Below are 21,099 nucleotides of genomic sequence, written 5' to 3' on the forward strand. Positions count from 1 at the left end.
TACAGGTTTCATTTTCTTGCCCTCCTAAGAGGGCAAGTCATTCAGTCATTCAGTCGTGTTCTGTGAGGGACTGTCTGATGTTGGCAGCTACCAGGTTGGGCGCTGTGGCAAGAGTAGGGTAAGATCTGGGTATTTTGGAAGTCGAGGCAGGGGCTGTGGTAGGCAGAGTCGTGGTGAACTGGGATGGGCTGGATACGGAGAAGCCCTGAGGCAGTGGGCAGTGCTATGTGAGATAAGCTGGGTGCAAGGAAGTAGCCGGAGCTTGAGCTCCTGAGGCAAGGGGCAGTGCCACGTGGGAGTGGGATGGCAGAGGACTGAGTTCCCTTTGCTTGGTCCCCTCCCTATATGCAACGTCATCCCCAGACGCCTCTTGTGACCTTCCTGACTTCCTGGGTCCCTTTGTGCAGCACTGATCCAGACCCCTCCTCCCAGTGTCTGAGTCTGACTTCCTAGGTCACGTACTCTGTCTATGCGCTAATCCCAGATGCCTCCTCCCTGTATCCGGTCCTAGCCTCCTACGTCACTCCCTCCCCCTTGGTGTGCTAAACTCAGACAGCCCCTTCCGGTATCTGACCCTACAATCATTGGCTAGTAAGCGGGCTGGGGAGGAGGGGCTAGGTAGGTACTTAGGAACAAGCGTGGTCAGATCACGCGCTCTCTCCTGGCTCCTGCCCTGTTGCTCTGGCCTTGCTGCTTGGGCTTGCTATGATGGCTTGCTGTGATGGCCTCTGAATAAAGCTCTGGTGTTGGCGCCTCCCGATGGCTCGTCTCTGTGTGTTTATCCGGCTGAGGACCGAAGACTCGGAAGTGAGTATGACTCTGGTAGTGTGCTCATTATAGGAGGAAAGGGTACCGGCATGCGGCCGGCAGAAGGTCGGCGCGCGGCCAGTACAGTGTTCATTTCTTCATGACTACATGGACCATGGAATGTCAACACTGTCTGTAGGATTTTCTTGGCAAGGATACTGAAGTGGTTTGCCATTTCCTTCTCCAGTGGATTAAGGCAAATAGGTTAAGGGACTTGCCCAGGATCACACAGCTGGTAAGTTATCTGAGGCCACATCTGAATTCAGGTCTTCCTGACTCTAGGCCCAGTGTTCTATCCATCTAGTTATTTCCTAGGCAAACAGGTTAAGTGACTTACCCAAGGTAATACAGGTAGTAACACTGTCTGAGGCTGGGTTTAAGCTCAGGTCTTCCTGATTCCAGGCCCAGTGAGCTATCCACTGAGCCATCTAGCTGTCCTAAAATAGTACAGAATGCCAACTTTGAAGGGTTGGCCCACAAAAGAGGAATCAGTTACTCTCTGCAATGCCAGAGAACAAATCTAGAACCAGTGAATAGTGTGGTGAAAAGTAATTTGATATGATGAAAACACCACCGGACCTAGGAATCAGAAAGTCTGAGTTCAAATTCTGGTGTTGACACTAGCTATGCGGTTGATTTTGTATGAAGTCACTCATCCTCAGTGAGACTCAGTTTCCTCATCTATAAAATAGAAACAATGATATAGTGGCCTACCTCACAAGGATGTTATGAAAAGAGTACTTTGCATTCCATATAAAGCATTATAAAACCATGAGCTAAGATCATTGAGCTCTGGGAGGGAAGGCTTCAGTAGAATGAAATTCTTAACAATTAGAAAATAGAAGGCAGGGCCAGCTAGGAGGCTAAGTGAATGGAGTCAGGAGGACCTGAGTTCAAATCCTGCCTCAGGCACTTACTGGCTGTGTGGCCCTGGGCAAATCACTTAACCCCAATTGTCTGAAAAAAAAAAGAAAGAAAAAGAAAATAGAAGGGGATTGCCTTGGGAAGGAATGAGTTGCTCATCTCAGAAGAAGCTGAGTCACCACTTGGCAGGGATGCTTCACTTGGAGAAAGGGAAGACCCACATTCAAATGTCACCTAATGTTGCTTACAGTTCTAGTTGTGACTGTGGTAAGCTACTAATGCAGGGGTGGGGAATCTGTGGCCTTGAGGACACATGTGGCCCTCTAGGTCCTCAAGTGCAGCCCTTTGATCAGTCACAGGTGGCCTCAAAGCTGAAGGTCCCCCTCCCCTGCACTGATCTTTCTGAACCTCTTCGCATCTAATAAAAATAGGCATAATAATACCTGCCTCATTTAAATGAACTGACATACATAAAGTGATTTGCCAGCTTTAAAGAGCTACCTAAATGCCAGTTATTGTTATTGTTATTGCGATCAGTAGGACCTCTGAAGTCCCCAGACAGGGACCTCTAGAAGGCTCAGCCACCCTATGGAGTTTAGGCCACAAGTCAGGTTCTACAGTGAAAAGTTTCTCTCTAGAATGGTTCACACACAACCTCCTGTCCAGCCCATCTTCTCTACCTCTTCCCACCCACACCCCCAACACTCACATAAAATTGTGTTATGTCCCAATCCCTCAAGGGGAAGTTTGCTATAGGCCGCCAACCTCTGCAAAATGTGCCAATGACCTCTGCTGAGCCTGAGTGAGAAAACCACAGTTCTGGCCCCAGAAGCTGGGCAGGAGATGCAGATTGGTACCAATATTGGGCATAAGGTCAAAGGCAAGGGATTTACAGACCCCATTCCTCGGAATGCTGTGCCCTCTGGGTCTCAGTCTCATACACACACACACACACACAGACACACACAAACACAGACACACACATAGACACACACACACAGACACACACACCTTTCTTGCTGTGCTTCAGGATCAGGGGCATCGTATAATGGACCTGCAAATAACTGAAAAGCCTTCTAGAAGCTGAGAAGGGATCTTGTGGCACTGTTTCTCAGCAGCATTGGTCCCACCCATCTTTCTTAGCCCTGCCACCTAAAGCTAACCAGGTTCTTACCACATCCCACCCCACCCCTCTCACAGCATTTCCTGACAACAGTCAACCTCTCCTGGCCAGGCCTTCCTCCTTCTCACACTGCCTGCACTGTCATCTCCCCAGGCCGACCCTGGCGCTCTCCCCCTCCTCACCATGCCCCTCGTACTCCATCAGTCGGCCTTTTTTTTCTTCTCTCCTAGCATGGAGAGAGAACTCACAGGGCAAGGATCCTAGATTCCCCTTCATCACACCCGAGTCTCATGATGCTTGCCAAGGTTAAACCTCAATTGTCCCTTGCAAAGTGCTCAAACCCAGAGCAAAGCAGCCCCCTCCCCCAGTTCTCCAATCCATGCTCTACTTCAGCAACATTCTGACAACATAACAGGTGATTTTTAAGGTCCCCCGCTGAGTTTTAGTGTTCTATGATTCTCTGTTCCTATGATTCTCCACCCCCCTCCAAAAAAAATCCTCACTTCTCCGCCTTTCCCATGGCGGTCTTTCTCTTGTCATATCCGTAATACCAACCTCCAAAGTGTCCCTGGCACCGAGCCCCTCATGCGGGCATCCCTCCTGCCTCCGAGAGGCCCGGCTCCGTCTCCGGCTCATCCTGGCAATCATGTCCACCATCCTAGACCCTTCAAGGCCAACCAGAAACTGGGACCTGGGGTGGATCTGGGAGGGTGGAGCCCAAGGGAGCACAGCCTCAGGGATGGGGCACAGGGAGCCCACAGGGGAGCCCAAAAAGAGAAGTTGTCCAGAGGTGAAGGAGGCTGGTCTCCAGCACATTTCCTGTCAGGGCAAAGGGAGCGGAAGCGTTGCTGGGGGTGACAGACAGAGAGGCAGAGCAGGGCTTTTAGGAGCTAATAAGTCAGTCGATACTTTTGTACTTCCCGAGACAACAACGCAAGCCCCCTGGCAGAGGACGGAGCTGGGGTCTGGTCAATCTCTTGTACACATTTTCCTGAGATCATCATCCCCAAACCCCAAAGAGAATCTCCTTTCTTTGGAGGTCCAGGGCAGCCACCAAGCTTCAGGGACAACACATTGAGGCCAGCTGATGGGAGAATGTCCAAGGCTGACTCTCCTGTTATCCTATCCCCCTTCTTCTACAGTAAAGGACAAATAGGGCAGGTTCGACCCTCTACATCTAGGTACGTGCCCCAGGATTCTCTGAGCCAAGACTCCCTTATCGTTTATCAGATTTTCATGACAAGTCAAGATGTCAGGGCTTATGGTCCAGTGTAACTTCTTCCCCTTACTATCCCTAGGCGACTCGCTAGGTGGTGCAGTTTGAGTCAGAAAGACCTGAGTTCAAATCCAGCCTCAGACACTTCCTAGCTGTGAGACATTGAGCAAGTCACTTAACCTTTGTCTGCTTCAGTTTCCTCAATTATAAAATAGGAATAATAATAGCACCTATCACCTGGAGTTGTTGTGAGCATTAAATGAGAAAATACTTAGCCCTAGTGCCTGGAACATAGTAGGCACTTAATAAATGCTTATTTTCTTCTTTCCCAGCTAGCTGTGTGATGCTGAGCAAGTCACTTAACCTCTGTCTACTTCAGTTTCCTCAATTATAAAATGGAAATAATAACACCACCTACCACACAGGGTTGTTGTGAGGATCAAATGAGATAATACTTAGCCCCAGTACCTGGAACACAGTAGGCACATAATAAATGCTTGTTTTCTTCTTTTCCCATTGCACCAAGAAACCAGATAAGTTTGAAGCTAACTCATCTCCTACTGGCCCCAAGCCACCACCAAATGCATCCCTGTGCTCCAGAAAGCTGGCAGAAGGTATGGTTGCCCAGGATTCTGCTCTAGCATCAGGGGTCCACAGCACATGACCTAATAATTTATGCTTTGTTCATAATCCTCCTGTGATTCAGTGCCCCACAGAGCAACCCCATTCCCCAGCAAGGTATTTCTACCTAAGCATACTTAGAAAAGTAAGGCCCAGCCCTCAGGCTAGGATTAGTTTAGACAGTTGGGTTAGGATGTAGGAGAGAAGAAAAAAAAATCAGAAGAAACGGAGGGTCTGCTCCCGGAAGAGGGAGCGAGTGATGGAGAAAACTGGAGTGTCAGATATAGATTTAATCCAATAATTCCACCTGAATCCCTGGCCTTTTCCCCAGAGACCTTGGGTTTAACTCAGTGATTCTTCACCTTTTTTGTGCCATGGACCCCTCTGGCAGCCTGGTGAACCCTATGGCCCCCTCCTCAGAATCATGGTTTGAAATGCATAAAATTAATATAGCTAGCACTGATTTGTAGAGCACTTCAAGGTTTGTAAAGCACTTTACAGATATCATCTCCTTCAATCCTCACAACAAGCCTGAGGTTGGTGCTATTGTTATCCCCATTCTACAGACAAGGAAATTGAGATTACATGACTTGCCCAGGGTCACACAGCTGGTGAGCGTAGAAAGTCAAAATCAAATTCGGATCTTCCTAACTCCAGGTTCAGTTCTCTGTCCACAGGACCTCCTAGCTGCCTCAGACAAGATTACAATAGAAACTGATTATTCCAAAATAATACTAAACATATATATCTAGACATACATGCACACACATGTGCATACATGTTTTGTGTGTGTGCGTATATATACACATACATATATATATACATTTGTTGTTGTTCAGTCATGTATGACTTTTCATGACCCCTTTTGGGGTTTTCTTGGCAAAGATATTGGAATGGTTTACTATTTCCTTCTCCAGCTCATTTGACAGATGAGGAAACTGAGGCAATCAGGGTTAAGTGACTTGCCCAGGGTCACACAGCTAGTGAGTGTCTGAGGCTGGATTTGAACTCAAGTCTTCCTGATTCCAGAGCTGGCATTCTATTCACTATGCCACCAAGCTGATATTGATATATCTATACACACATCATACATATATACATATATACATATGTGTGTAATATCTATGTTTTATTTAATTTTTAATTTTTATTTATTAAATTTTTCAATTATATTAGATTTTGAATCTGGGTGGTAGGCTTGTGAAGTAGAGATCTCTCTCTCTCTATCTATCTATCCATCTATGTGTGTGTATGTATATATGTATACATAGGTATATATGCATGTATATGTGTATATGCACACATATACACACATACATACACACACAAATGCACAGAAGGTTAAGAACTCCCTGCTTACCTAGAGACAACAGCTGCATATAAACACAAGCAGTCCTACTTATAATCCCACAAGAGCCCCTGTGCCATTTCCCCTACATCTAACATAGCACGGGGCTCCTAGCCTTTGTCGCTACCATCGTTCCAGTCATCCTTTGTTCTTAGGATAAAAAGGTTGTAAGATCATCGATTTAGAGCTGAGAGGGTCCTCAGAGGCCCCTAGTCTAGATGAGGAAACTGAGGGGTAGGAAAGTTATAGTGTTACACATCGTATTGCAATGTTACACAGGTTGGAAACATCAGAGGCAGAATTTGAACCCAGGTGTTGGGATTAAAGAAGCTTTTCACCATACCATTCTTTCGCCCTCATTTCCCACATTCATTCAGTTAACTTTACCTTTTACTCTTCTGGTCTCTTCCTCACAAGGCCCCCACCCTGATTCAAAGTCTAATGTACTTGAAAATATTTAACAAAAATACAATAAGACACAGATAATCTTATATTTTAAAACTAAGTCAATATTGGGCCTAGAAGGATCCTTATGTTTGGATTACTGGTCCCCTATCTCTTTTGAGTTTGACACGGCTGGTCTAACTACCTTTCATGGGGGCTATTGCGATCACCTTCTGACTAGGCTCCCTGCCCATCACTCTTTCATTCAAAAGGCATCAAAATACAGAAGCTTCCCAAAGCAGGGGTATGACCATATTTCTCCCTGGCTCAAGAACATTCAAGGGTTCCCTACTGCCTCGATGGTAAAGTACAAACTTCTAATCCTAGAATTTAAGGCCCTCCAACTTACCTTGTACAGGTTTACTTCATCTTACTCCCTTTTATATACTTCATACAACATGTTCCAACCAAACTGAGCTACTAATTGTTCCTAGACTTCATCCTAATCTCAGTTATCTCCATTAATTTACATAGCCTGCCCCACATGAACACACTCCCTTCTCATCTCTACCTATGGAAATATGTCTTCCTTTAAGGCTCAGCTCCAGGAAGCCTTCCCTGATTTGCCCACCAGGCCCTGTGCTAAGTGGGTTTTTTTTTTTTGGTGGTTGTTTTTTTCACAAATATCTCATTTGACCCTCACAACAACCCTGAGACATAGGTGCTATTATTATCCTCATTTTACAGATGAAAAAATTGAGGTAAACAGAGGTTAAGTGATTTTGCTCTGGATCACAGCTAATAAGGTACCAAGTGAAAATTTTCAAGCTCCCCCTCAAGTTTTCCTAGAGCACTTTGTCTGAGTCTCTCTTTTGTTCCACCCAGCACTCTTATCTCTGTGTAAGCTGCCCATCATCCCTACCTAAAGAGACAAAATAGACCATAAATAGCTTGAGGGCAAAGGCTGCATCACTTTTCATGTTTATATCCCCAATACCCTGCACACAGTAGGTTGCTTAAGAAGGGTTTGTCTTGAACCACCATTCCAGAGCACTGAGGATAAAGTATACTTCTACTCACTTCCTATCAGAGCGGTGATGGACTTAAAATGCAGAATCCACAGGTCTGAAAACTCAGACTGCTCAGCAAACTCCAGTGGCTCCCTATTACCTCCAGCATCAGGAGAGGAAATGGGAGTTTGGGAATTTTAAGACCATGATAACTTCTATGCCTTGCTTTATTCAAGTGCAAGAACTTCAGAAATTATAACTGAACCATTTCAAGCTCTGGATCTATATGGAGTCATCTAATCCTTGGGCTCCTTGGTCTCTCTGACTCTAACTCTTCTGTCTGTTCTTTCTTTCTCCTGTTTCTGTGTCCATTCTTTTCTTCTTTTCCTTCCTGTCTTCCTTCCTTTCCTTTTCTCTCTATGACTCTTTCTCTTCTGTCTGTCCTTTCTTTCTGTCTCTCAGTCTCTCTCTGTCTCTGTCCCTCCCCTTTGTCTTTCTCTCTCTCTCCTGTCTCTCTTTTTTTCCAGCTATCTCTGTCTGTCTCTCCCTTCATCTTTCTCTCTCTCTCTCTGACTCTATCTCTCCTGTCTCTCTTTTCTTTCTCCTGTCTCTGTCTCTCCCTTTCTTCCCCTCTCTATCTATCCTGTCTGTCCTTTCTTTCTCCTGTCTCTGTGTCTCTTCCTTCTTTTCTTCTTTCTTTTCCTGTCTTCCTTCCTTTCCTTTTCTCTCTTTGACTCTTTCTCTCCTGTCTGTCCTTTCTTTTTGTCTCTTCAGTCTCTCTCTGTCTCTGTCCCTCCCCTTTGTCTTTCTCTCTCTGACTGTCTCTCCTGTCTCTCTTTTCTTTCTACTGTCTCTCTCTGTCTCTCCCTTCCTTCGTGTCTCTCTCTCTCTGACTTTATCTTTCCTGTCTCTCTTTTGTTTCTCCTGTTTGTCTCTATCTGTATCTCCCTTCCTTCCCCTCACTATCTCTCCTGTCTGTCCTTTCTCCTGTCTCTCTTTCCCTTCCTTCCCCTTTTTCTCTCTATTTCTCTTGCCCCACCCTTTTTTCTCCTCTCTTCTCTCTCTCTCTCAAACACATATACACACACACACACACACACACACACACACACACACACACAAACAACACCCTTCCACTCCAGGCATTTTCACCAGCTGTCCCCTACGCCTGGAATTCTCTCCCTCCTGGATTCCCTGGCAACCTTCTAACAGGAAACAATACATAAAATAAAGTAAATACCCCAAATCCTACCTTCCACAGGAAGCCTTTTCCACTCCTCCTGAATTCTACAGCCTTCCTTCTTTTTATACTGTGTATAGCTTGTTGGTACATCCTTGTTTGCAGGCTATCTCCTCTCATTAAACTGTGAACTACTTGAAGGCAGTGACTGTCTTTTGCCTTTCTTTGTATCCCGGGTGCTTGGCACAGTGCCTAGCACATAGCAGGCACTTAATAAAAGCTTTTTGACTTGACTGGCCATTTTCGATGAACAGTTCTGTTTAGCTAAGTCTCCACACAACATCATGCCTTCCCTCAGGATGAGCAGATCACCCAAATTCTCATCACCACGCTGATGATTCAGACTTCGAGGCTCAGCACCTTGGTGCAGTGAATAGAGTAGTGGATCTGGAATCAAGAAGATTCCTCTTTGTGAGTTCAAATCCGGCCTCCAACACTTACTAGCTATACGACACCAGGCAAGACTTTTAAAACCCTGTCTGCCTCAGTTTCCTCATCTGTAAAACGAGCTAGAGAGGAAAATGGCAAATCACTGCAGTATCTTTGCCAAGAAAACCCCAAATGGGGTCAGGAAGAGTCAGACTCAACTGAAACAACTCAACAACAACAAAACCTTCTCAACTCCCTCAATTGCTTCTCTCCTCTGACTGGAGGGCCGGAGGAGTAAATTCCTCCCACAGCCCTCCTTTATAGAGGGCTCAAATCGAACCTTTGCAGGTAATTTTCCATTTTCCATCAGCAGCTTTGCCTGATTTTGACTCCACTCAACATAGTTCCCTTAAGCGCAGCACCCCATTGTGGCCCACAAGTGGTACATACCACAAGTGTTATTACCTCCAGTTGGTACATAATAATGATAGCTAACATTTACATCAAGCTTACTGTGTGTCAGGCTACATAATTATCACCTCACATGATCTTCACAACAACCCTGCAAGGTAGGTGCTATGATTGTCCCCACTTTACAAATGAGGAAACTGAGGCAAACAGAGGTTAAATGACTTGTCCACTGTCACTCATCCAGTATTAGAGCTTAGATTTAAAAGCGGGTCTTCTGATTCCAAGGTCAGTGATTTCCCCACTTTGGTGTAGTGGGAAAGTGATTTCACTTTCTCTAACCCCTCCCCAAGAGGACACTTCCTCTCAAATTATCTCCATTCCCAGCCACACACGGAAGTTCAACATGTATACAAGCATTTTCTCACATACACACACACACACACACACACACACACACACACACACAGAGTCTCTTTTTCTAGCTTCCACTAGTAGAGATTATTTTTTTTTCTGTACCATGGATCCCTCTGATAGTCTCAGGAAGGCTATGGGACCCCTCTCAGAATAATGTTTTAAAATGCATAAACATAATATTAATACAGTATAAATTAATGAATATAAAAAATAACAAAGGTCATAGATCCCAGGTTAAGAACTGTGTCCCTAATGGGTATCTCTTATCTCCATGAGAGTGTCCTTCCCTTCCTTCTCCTTTCTGCCCTCTGGACCAATTACTTCTCTGGCCAAGCAGGGGCCCCCGCTCCATCTCAGCCTGGAGCTCAGGAAGCTCCCCGCCCCACCCAGGCCAGACTTTATACTTTCTGTTATTAAAAGGATTTCCTCTCTTATAGCTTTCCATCTCCCAGGGCCCCTCTGCTCCCAAACCACCATGGGCTGGATGTATTGGCTAAAGATGGAGAGAGGGAGAGAAGCATTAGTACCAAATACTAAATGTGTGGAGGGATCAGTGAAAGGATCTATAGATTTTTGGAAATTGACCAGAACACCTTCCGCTGGAGAATCTGAACCCTCTAATACACCAGTTCCCAGCCCCCATCCACCACCTGACCTCAGAAGTGGCTCAGTTATGAGGCTCCTTCAGCTTAAGCCTTAAGTACGTCCATCACTTGTGACTCAGCTCCGGCAGCCAACAGCCCTGTGATAGGCTTAGCTGTCTTATGGTCGAGGGAAAGGGACAGAGCCGAAGAGAGACAGGCCTTTCATAAACAGGATGGCATTCAGCATCTGGGAAGTCTGTCTCCATCTGTCTGTCTCTGTCTGTCTGTCTCTGTCTCTCTTATACTGTCTTTTTACTCTCTCTCTCTCTCTCCCTCTCCCTCCCTCGCTCTCTCTCCCTCTCTCTCTCTCCCTCTCTCTCTCCCTCTCCTCCCTCTTCTCTTCCTTTCTCCTCTCCTTCTCTCTCTTTCTCTCTCTCCTCTCTCTATTCCCCCCTCTCCATCTCTTTTCTCTCTCTCCCTCTCTCTCTTCCCCTTTCTCTCTCCCTCCTTCTGTCTCTCTCTAAATCTCTGTCACAAACACATATACACACACACACTCTCATGTCCAAAACAGCCACTCAGGAAGGAGAAAAAAGAAGGGACCTACCTCAAAACATTCCAGAGCTGTAGGAAATACTGAGCTACCAGGGATAGGAGGGGGTGAGAGGGCACAGATATGAGGATGGATAGGAGGGCAGAGAGAGAGGTCAGAGCACCGTGCAGGTGGTAGGAGAAAACTCTTTGAGGCTATGAGGGAAGCCTTGCCAGAAACCCCAGATAACTCAGGAGAAGCTCCTGCCTCCGTCTCCAAGAAGGGAGGGAAAACCCAAAGGTCAGCAGGAAAGAAAGGAAGGAAAATAGTATTTATATCTACCATGTGTCAGGCACTGTGCTAAGCGCTTTACAATTATTATCTTAATTAATCCTCACAACAACCCAGGAGACAGATGCTATTTTTATCACCTCCATTTTACAGTTGAGGAAACTGAGGCAAATGAAGGTCAGATGACTTATCCAGGACCACATAGCTGGAAAGTGTCAAAATCCAAATTTGAAGGGAAGGGGCATCTTTGTTGGGAGAGGGGGAAGGGGCCTTGACCAGCAGCTTGGTCTGTCTTTCCATTGTGTTCAGCCTGTTCTCCTTCCCCCTTACACCCTCAAGACTTCAGCAAAGCCTGCTAAACTTCAGATCCCTTTATTTTTCAGGGCAAGTGGCCAGATTCCTCCCTCCTCTTCCCACCCACTCCATGGCGCTCACCCTTCCCATCATCAGCATCTTATCTCCTACCCCGGGCTGGGGAGTGATTCTCAGAGGAAGAGCTCCAAGCCTAGGGTAAACATCCCCAGAGGTCCCGTCCCCTCCTCTACTCCCTCTTCCCTCCACCCCCCACTCCTCACCCCAGGCCCAAAAGTGAGTCATGTGTATGCTGAGATGGGGTTAGGGACTGGGGATATTGAAGGAGACAAAGGCTCTACGGTCCCCAGAACAACTCACTGGGTGGATGTCCATTCTCTTCTCCCCACTCTTTTATCCAACCCTCCCTCCAAAGTTCAAGCCTCCCCAGAAGCTCCTATCACAATGACAGGGTGAGGCAGGACAAGAAAACCCTATGTCATCCACAGAGTCAAAAGCAAAACATTTCCCACTAAACCAGTCAAGAGGCTCAATCTGGTTACATGCCAGAGGTGGGGAGTGACCCAAACAGGAAAGACACCTACGGAAGGTAGGTATCTAACACACAGTCCTTCTTCATTTTGTGTAAGAACATTCTGCTTCCCCAGCTAGTACTTCCTGGCTCCAGGTCAGAAGACATGGGTTCACATCCTGACTTTAACATTTACAATCTGTGTGACAGCTTTGGATGTATGATCTCCATTATTTTATTTATATTTTTTGGAGGCAATCAGGATTAAGTGACTTGCCTAGGGTCACACAGCTAGTATCTGAGGCCAGATTTGAAATCAGGTCGTCCTGACGCCAATGCTCTATCCACTGTGCCACCCAGCTGCACACACCACCACCCCCCCCCCCCCCGGTTATTTTTTAAGAGGCAGCATGGTTTACAGACAAGAACACTGGATTTCAAGTCAGAGGACATGGGTTCAAATCTCACCTGTCACTACCTGTGTGACCCTGGGCAAGTCACTAACCTCCCTAGGCCTCAGTTCTCTTATCTGTAAAATGAAAGTATGAGACTAGATGACAGCAAATGTCCCTTCTAGCTCTAAAATATTATTCTGTCATTCTATGAATGGTGTGATGAAAAAAGCATGGTATTTGGAGCCTGGTGACCTGGTTCAAATCCTGAGCTCTGGTCCTTAACTACTTATTTGACTTTGGGTGAGTGACTTGCCCTTCTCCAACACTCAGTTTCCTAAAGCACAGCTCTGACCATATCCCCTCCCGGTTTAGTAAATGCTGCTGGTTTTCTGCGACCTCCAGGATCAAACAGAAAATGCCTGGACCATCCCAGGCATCTTCTCTCGCTGTCCCTTGGGCCTGGAAGGCTCTCTCTCCTCACCTCTGCCTCCTGGCTTCCTTTAAGTTCCCTACTCCTCCTTAATCTTAGTGCCTTTCCTCTGGGGTGAACTCAAATCTATCCCGTCTATATCTTATTTGTACAGAGTTGTTTCCATGTTGACTCCTCTATTAGACTGGGGGATCCATGAGAGGCTCTTCTTTGTCTTTCTCTGGACCGCCAGTTCTTAGCCCGGGTATCCGGCACATAGTAGGTGTTTAATAAATAATATCTGACTGGTTGCCATACAAAATAAGGGGGTTGAATGAGATCATCTTTGAGGTCCCTTTCAGCTCTGAATCCATGGTCCTCTTACATCTAGTGGCATGATGCCCAGTCCTTATGCCAGGCAAAAATACAATGAAAAACTCTTTGCTAGAGGAAAAAAAATTGGCTTTTCTACTTGCTCATGACTTCTAGGTGCTGAATCCCAGCCTCGGGCCCAGTGTGGGTGGGGGTGCAGTAGAAGGGAGGGAGTCAGTAGGTAGGGTAAAGGGAATCATCACAAAGGAATCTACACCTATACTTGAAAGATTTGACCAGCATGGGGAACTTCTGGTATGGGAGCTTTCTAGTTACGCATCTACCACCCATCTGTCACTTAGTAGATAAGTTGTCTAAAGGTTAAGGGACTACAGCAGCTAGATGGCACAGTAGGTAGAGTGCCAGACATGGAGTTAGGAAGACCTGAGTTCAAATCCAGCCTCAGACCCTTCCTCATTATGTGACCCTGGGTAAGTCATTCAACCCTGTGTGCCTCACTCAGTTCCTCATCTACAAAATCAGCTGGAGAAAGAAACGGCAAAACACTCTAGTATTTTTGCCAAGAAAACCTCAGGTGGGATCAAGAAGAGTAGGGCAAGACTGAACCACAACAACAATAATACCTACCTCCCCAGGTTGTTGTGAGGATAAAATGAACATATGTAAAGTACTTTGCAACTTTACGCTCAATATAAATGTTAGCTCCTATTAATCGCCATGCCACCCTTTCTGTATACCATCCAAGTAAAAGGACAAAACTCGCTCTAGCTTTTACACGTCATTTTTGGACCATGGGAAGAGGTTCAGAATAATGTACAGGAGACCAGACGTGGCTTTGCTAAGACGTCACTGTGTGTGACCTCAAACAAGTAACTTCACTCCTCTAGGCCTCATACACAAAATGGAGACAACCATATTTTGCCCTGCTGACCTCATAACATTGTTGCGACGGTCAGTTCAGACTGTTCTTGTTGCTCAGTCATTTTTCAGTCCCATTTTGGGGGTTTTCTTGGCAAAGAGACTGGAGTGGTTCGCAATTTCCTTCTCCAGCTCATTTTACAGATGAGGAAACTGAGGTAGCTAGGTAGCGCAGTGGAGAGAGTGCTGGATCTAGAATCAGGAAGACTTATCTTTGTGACCACTGCTCTTCCAGCCTGGTGAGACAGGGTTACCCAGTCTCCAGCTAACAAACCAAAAACAGTACCTACTATGTGTCGAGTACCGTACTGAGCGAGGCAGGCTGGGTGAGAGCAAAGCCAGCAATGCAGCAGTCCCTGTTTTCAAAGACGCTGACATTCGTAGAGATTGGCCAGGCCTGAACCTGTCATTTTTTGAAAGGAAGAAACCGAGGCCTAGGAAATAAAAGTGATTTTGCCCAAGGTCACACAGCTAATAAGCAGCAGAAACAAGACTCTCCAGGCTAGGTCTTGGCTTCTTCCACTACCTCATCCTAACTCTCTGTCAGTGTAAGTAGGTTGTGTGAGCACATGCCTGAATTGTCTCTCTAACTCTTTCCTACCCGTGGCCACTACCATCCCCCAAGGCCTGTGACTCAGGGAAGGGATACTGGGGTGATTCTGGTTTTTCAATCACAGGGTTTTCAAATTAAGTATCTGCAAAGCTGGGCTAATTCCCTCAACCTGCCAAAGTGACCTGGTGAGCTTGCCTGCCTTCTCTTCCCCACTACAAATTTCAGGAAAGCCCTTTGGGTAGGAAGGAGTTAGGGGTGGGGGAGAAAAATAGAGATGTTTACCGTGCAGTGATCTCCCCATAAACCCCAGACCCACCACTCCTATGTCCTCTCGAATCCAAAGTGCCTGGTTGGGGCCACAGAGGTGGGGTGGGGAACTCCCTTTGAGGGCAGAAAAACTGAGGAGGAGAAAGTATTTAGAATATGGGAGTTAGGTCCCCGGGGGGAATTCTTCCTTCATTTCTTCCAGAGTTCAGGTGATAGGGGGTGAGGCCCCTGGGTCAGGGGCCAAGGTTTCCCAACTCCTCACTGATACAATCCACTCTTCTGTCACTGAAAGGAGCTGAGATCCAGGAAGTGGGAGCAGAAAGGGAGGGAGGGGAGAGTTCTTTCATATGTCTTCCCTCCCCTCGCCTATTGTCAGACCGAAGTCCAAGAAACCTTGAAACAGGAGAACAAATCCCTCCCCCCTTAAAATCTAATCATGAGCTTGTGACCCTAACCTACAAGGGTCACCTACATCAAGCATCCTATCTCCCCAGGCTGTTTTCCACTGACCATCCCACCTCCTCCATACTGTCTCCCCTCTTCCCCTGGATACCACCACTTACCTCGGCTACTCCTGGACTGCTGAGCCCAGCCCCCCAGACAATGCTACTGACTATCCTTTCAATGTTGATGCTGTGACCATCCTGTCCTCCCCTGATATCAGCACAGGCTGTCCTGTTCCTTGGGACCTCGGCATTAACTATCACGCCTCCCTTTCAGATGTTGGCACTGAGAGTGCCTCCCTGCTCTGGAAATGGGCACGGGTTGTCCTCTCCCCACTCTCCACTACCCCCAGCCACTCTGAAGATTGGATCAGGTTAAGAAATCAAGTCTAGAATGGGTTGACTCAAATCCAGGAAAGCCAAAGGGCTGGCGGTGAGGAGGGGAGTTGTGTCCTGGGGATTGGGTATTTTGTAGGTTCACAGAATATAAAAGCCAGAAGGAGCCTTAGAGATCCTTTGACACCACTCCCCCAATTTGCTGTTGAGGAAATGGAGGCCCAGAGAGGGAAAGTTATTTGCTCAAGATAGCACAGCTGGTTAGAGACAGAGTTGAGGTAAGACTCCTACAGCCTTGGGTCTCCTTAAGCCTTTGTACTAGGCTCTTTCTACTAAACAGCTGTTATCTTCATTCCTTAATATTCAGTAGTTTGTACCCAGAAGCAGATAGGTGACCATGTAGATAGAGCACTAAACCTGGAGTCAGGAAGACCTAAGTTCAAATCCAGTCTCAGACACTGCCTAGCTGTGTGATCCTGGGCAAGTCACCTAACTTCTGTCTGCTTGAATTTCCTCAACCAGAAAACGGGGATAATAACAGCATCCTATCTCCCAGGGTTGTCGTGAAGATAAATGAAATAATAGTATTTGTAGAGTGCTTGGCCCAGTGCCTGGCACACCGTAGGCACTTTATAAATGCTTATTTCCACTAAGACTAAGGCTAAGAGAGTGAGGAAGGTTTCAGTTCAGGACGGGGAGGAGGGACAATTACTCAAGAGAGGCCAAAGGATCTCAGGCCCAGTGGCTTGGGGGAGATCCTGTGGTGTTCTGTGTGGCAGTTTTTTATTTGTTTGTTTTTAACTTTTGCTTTGGGTGTGGATTGAAAGGGAGAAAGAGCTGGGGCTTGAGCCTTTTCTTAGACCTACAGTTCCATGAACAGAATAACATTTTTAAATGCATAAAATTTTATAAAACCACAGGATTACAAAGGAAATAAATCATATTGAAACACAGTTACCAAAATATTTTCTAAAGACAAATTATTGGAGGGGCAGCTAGGTGGCACAGTGGATAGAGCACCGGCCCTGGAGTCAGGAGGATGTGAGTTCAAATGTGGCCTCAGCCACATAACACTCACTAGACGAGTGGCTCTGGGCAGGTCACTTAACCCCACTGCCTCACCAAAAAAAAAAAAAAAAAAGACAAATTATTGGCTCCCAGGTTAGGAACCCCTGTTTTAGACATTGCCTGGTGTGGCCTAGGATATGGATAAAAACTGAAGGGTGGATGCCCCACACCTTAAAAGTGGAGAAGAGGTACCACCTTCAACAGAGCTCACTCAGGTCACTCAGGCTAATACTGCAAGAATGCCTGGGTCACTCTGGGGTTGGAGTTGGTGAGTCAGTGGGAGGGCCTGGCTCTTCCAGGAGACACACAGCCCAGTTATGAATGAAACTGGTGGGGCTCCTGGGGGAGAAGGCAAGGAGCCACCCAGGATTCCACTCTTGGCTCTTCAGGGAAACCCTTTCAGCAAACAGGATCTCGGAGCTCCCACTGATTGCCTCTCCGGGAGAGTGAGTGATCAGAGGCCAAGGGTGATCTCCTTTGCTTCTGGCCTGAGGAAAGAATGCCTTCATTTCTAATCACTGCCAGGCTGGAGGCTAGCCTAGGAGTTTAGAAAGGTTAAAAAGTAGGGGTGCCTGGGGGAGGCAGATAACAAATGCAGAGCAGGGCACAGGGGAGAGCTGGAGACGTGAAAGAGGGGAGGGGCAGAGAAGGGGCCACCAGGACTGGAGGTCACTGGGCCAGTTAAGGAAGCTGTGGAAGGACGGGAGGGAGGAGAGAGAGGCCCAGCCTTCTGCTCCATGCCCAGCTCTGCCCAGGGGGAGCCCCCTCTCCTAGGAGGCTCCTGTTCCCAGGGCTTGGGAAGGAAAGGTTACTCACAGTTCCCAGCGGGGAGTGGGGCTGGCAGGTGGCTGGCACCCAGGACCTCTCCTTCTTCCTGCTGCTGCCCAGCTGTGGCCTTAGCCCAGATCCACAGAACACCGGAGGCTTGAGTCTCCTCCCAGGGCCCGGGGGCAAGGGACCAGGTGGGGCACCTCTGTGGCTATTTGCATAAGGAGGGGCCAAGACCTTCTTGGCTGTAACCCTTTCCCTGCTGACCCATCCTTTGGACTTCCTTAGGGGCTGGCTCAAGGAGGAAGGAGGAGCCTGCCTGTCTGGGAGCTCCACCTTTGTGGCCAGCCTTGGTTGGCACTGCCACCTAAGCCCTCCTTGCCTCCAGAGGGAAGGGGAAAGGCAGACGCTGGTGAGGGCTCACTGCCTTTTTGCCCTCAACCCTCCAGTGTCAGAAATACTCCTCCCCATTTATATCTCATTTCCACTGTATATTTCTTGTAAGTACATGGTTCTTTACATGTTGTTTTCCCCATTGGAATATGCGCTCACTGAAGACAGGGACCGTGTTTTCAACTTTATATCTTCAGCCCTTAGCACAGTGCCTGGCACAGAATAAAGGCTTAAACATACATTTTTGGATGTGGCCAATGTGGGAATTTGCTTTATGTGACTAAGCATATTTGTTACAAGGTGTTCCCCTCCTCTCCCTCCCCGTGCCGTGGGGGTGTAAAGAACATAGGGAGAGAAAATAAATGTTCATTGAAAAAAAAGAAATTAAAAAAATTTTTAAAAAGAGGAAAAAAAATCATAGTAAGCCCTTAACAAATGCCATCTGACTCATTTGCTGGCAATGAGGCAAAGCAGGAAAAAGGCATCTCAAATGCTCAAAATCAATGGTATCAAACTCAAATAGAAACAGGAGTCCCTAATTCATAAATAAGGATTCCCATAGGCCCCACACTGACTTAGTTTAAAAATGTACAGTTATCTATGTTCTATTGCATTTTTTTATTTTGTTAATTTTCTAATTACTAAATTTCTAAGTGTATTTTCTAATTACATTTTAATCTGGTTCAGCTGAACCCAGGGAGTGTTTTTCCCGCTCCCCCCCCTCCCCCATGGCCTGCAGGTCCTGTGTTTGCTGCCTGCTCTAGAGAATGGCTTCTAGACTTTCCTTTGTGTCATGGACCCCTTTAGCAGTCTGGTTAAGCTGATGGATCCCCTTCTCAGAATAATGTTTTAGGATGCATAACATAAAATACAAAGGATGACCAAGGCAGTTTTCAGAGGAAGAAATCAAAGCTTATCTATAATCATATGAAAAAACGCTGTAGATCACTATTGATTAGAAAAATGCAAATTAAAACAACCATGAGGTACTACTTCACACTTATCAGATTGACTAATGTTGAAGGGGACGCAGGAAAATTGGAACATTAATGCATTGTTGGTGGAGTTGTGAACTGACCCAACCATTCTGGAAAGCAATTTGGAACTATGCCCAAAGAGCTAGAAAATTGTACATACCCTTCCACTCAAAAATACCACAAATAGGTCTGTGTCCCAAAGAGATTTAAAAAAAAAAAAGAGGAGAAAGGACCTGTTGGTACAAAAAAATATTTATAGCAGCTGTTTTTGTGATTGCAAAGATTGGAAATTGAGGGGCTGCCCATCAATTGGAGAGTGGCTGAACAAGATGTAGTATATGATTATAATGGAATACTATTGTGCTATAAGAAATGTCAAGCTGGGTGATTTTGGAAAAACGTGGAAAGACGTATACAAACTGATGTAAAGTGAAGTGAACAGAACCAGAACATTGTACACAGTAACAGCAACATTGTATGATGATCAACTGTGAATGACTTAGCTATTCTCAGGAATTCAATGACCCAGGACAATTCCAAAGGACTCATGATGAAAAATGCTATCCACATCCACAGAAAAAATTGATGGAGTCTGAATGCAGATTGAAGCATACTATTTTTTACTTTATTTTTTTTTCATGTTTTTTGTTGTTTGAGTCTTATTTCACAATATGACTAACATAGAAATATGTTTTGCATGACTGTGCATGGATAACCTGTATCAAATTACCACCTCAAGGTAGGTGGAAGGGAGAGAGAGGGAAAGAATTTGGAACTCAAAATTTTTAAAAAATGAATGTTAAAAGTTGTTTTTACACATAAATAGGAAAAATATTATTATTAAAGTTTAAAAAAAAGAATTGCCAAGGAAGCCAATTAAAATGAAATAAAGAAAAAATGTTTTCCCATTCAAGTTCATAGACCCACTGAAATCTATTTGTGGACCTCCTCCACTAAAAGGTTACCTACCTTCAGTTTCATTCCTTTTAGAGTCAAGGTGATTGCAGTAAAACCATATTGTTTGTTCAAAGTTTTTTCAAGATTTCCTATGGCCTGTTAATTTTCAAGAATCCAAAGGTTTTTCTCAGCCTTCATCCTCCTTGACTTCTCTTTTGAGTATTTTATGTTGCTGGTCACCCCCTTTTTGATACTCTCTCCCCTCCTGATTTTCCTCCTCCTTCTCTAACTGACCCTTTCCTGACTGCTTTCCTGAATCCTTATCTTCCTTCCAAACCCTTCACATGGGTGTTTGCCAAGAACCTGCCCTTAGTATTCTCTCTCTAAATTCTCTCCTTTGGTGATCTTATTTGCACAAGGCTTCAATGATCCCCTCTGTACATGTGACTCCTAAGTCCACATCTCTAGCCTTGACCTCTCTTGATCTATTGTTTCAAATCTCCTGTCTGAATAACCCAACAGCGTCTCAAATACATTATGTCCCAAACTGAACTTATCATTTCCCCTAAATCTGTTTTTCTTTCTTCTATCACTAATTTTGCCTGAGGCCCCACTGATTCACCAAGTCTTCCAATGTTTGAAAGCTCAGGGAAATTATCTTTGACTCTTTCTTTTCCTTCACTTCTCACATCCAATCAATTATCAAGTTCAGTCATTCCCAGGTCATGACATCTCTCCAAACTGTCCCCTTCTATTCCCCAATCTGCCACCCAAGTATAGTTTGACATTACCATGTGCCCCAACCTTTGCAATAGTCTTCTAAGAGGTCTTCCTGCTTTCATTCACTGCTCCCCCCTCCAATTTATCCTCAATCAACAAATATTTATCAATCATCTACTATTTGACAGATACTGTGCTGGACCTGAAGATACAAGAACAAAGAATGAAATAATCCCTAATCACAATGAGCTCACATTCTAATGGGGAAGTCAACAGGTATATATAAAACCATTTACAGTATAAATATAGTTAATAAACAAATTAATAAATTACACATATAGGTAGGCTGGGAGAGAGAACATTAGCAGATGGGGAAATCAAGAAACGTTTCAGGAAGAAAATGGTTCCTGAGTTGCATTTTAAAGCTTCCTTTAAAACTAATTTAAGTATGTCTAGGATTGTGTCAATACTCTCCTCAGAAATCTTCATTGGATTCAGGCCCAGAAGGGTGTTTAGAAGAAATCAAATCAAATACGGGCAGTGAGGTAGCACAGTGGATAGAGCACCAGCCTTGGAGTCAGGAGG

The 21,099-nt window shown here is 45.7% G+C and overlaps 1 protein-coding gene across 3 annotated transcripts in view; it reads right to left on the reverse strand.

Moving 5' to 3' along the window:
• The window catches only part of ARHGAP27 (Rho GTPase activating protein 27), a 71,566-nt gene that overhangs the window by 28,031 nt on the left and 22,436 nt on the right, over positions 1–21,099 (reverse strand). The window contains exon 1 of one of the 3 annotated variants that reach the window (XM_027872783.1): positions 17,576–17,654. The exons of 1 other annotated variant lie outside the window; for it this stretch is intronic. Coding sequence is in view for 1 of the 2 variants with exons in the window: in XM_027872781.1 (XP_027728582.1) it covers positions 3,350–3,451 (102 nt within the window). In the remaining variant the exon portion in view is untranslated. Of the gene's footprint in view, positions 1–3,349; positions 3,604–17,575; positions 17,655–21,099 lie in introns of those variants that run through there. One more of the 3 variants, XM_027872781.1, reaches the window with a different exon arrangement.

Source organism: Vombatus ursinus, unplaced genomic scaffold (genome assembly GCF_900497805.2).
Source record: "Vombatus ursinus unplaced genomic scaffold, bare-nosed wombat genome assembly UNPS02014801.1, whole genome shotgun sequence".
NCBI lineage: Eukaryota > Metazoa > Chordata > Mammalia > Diprotodontia > Vombatidae > Vombatus > Vombatus ursinus.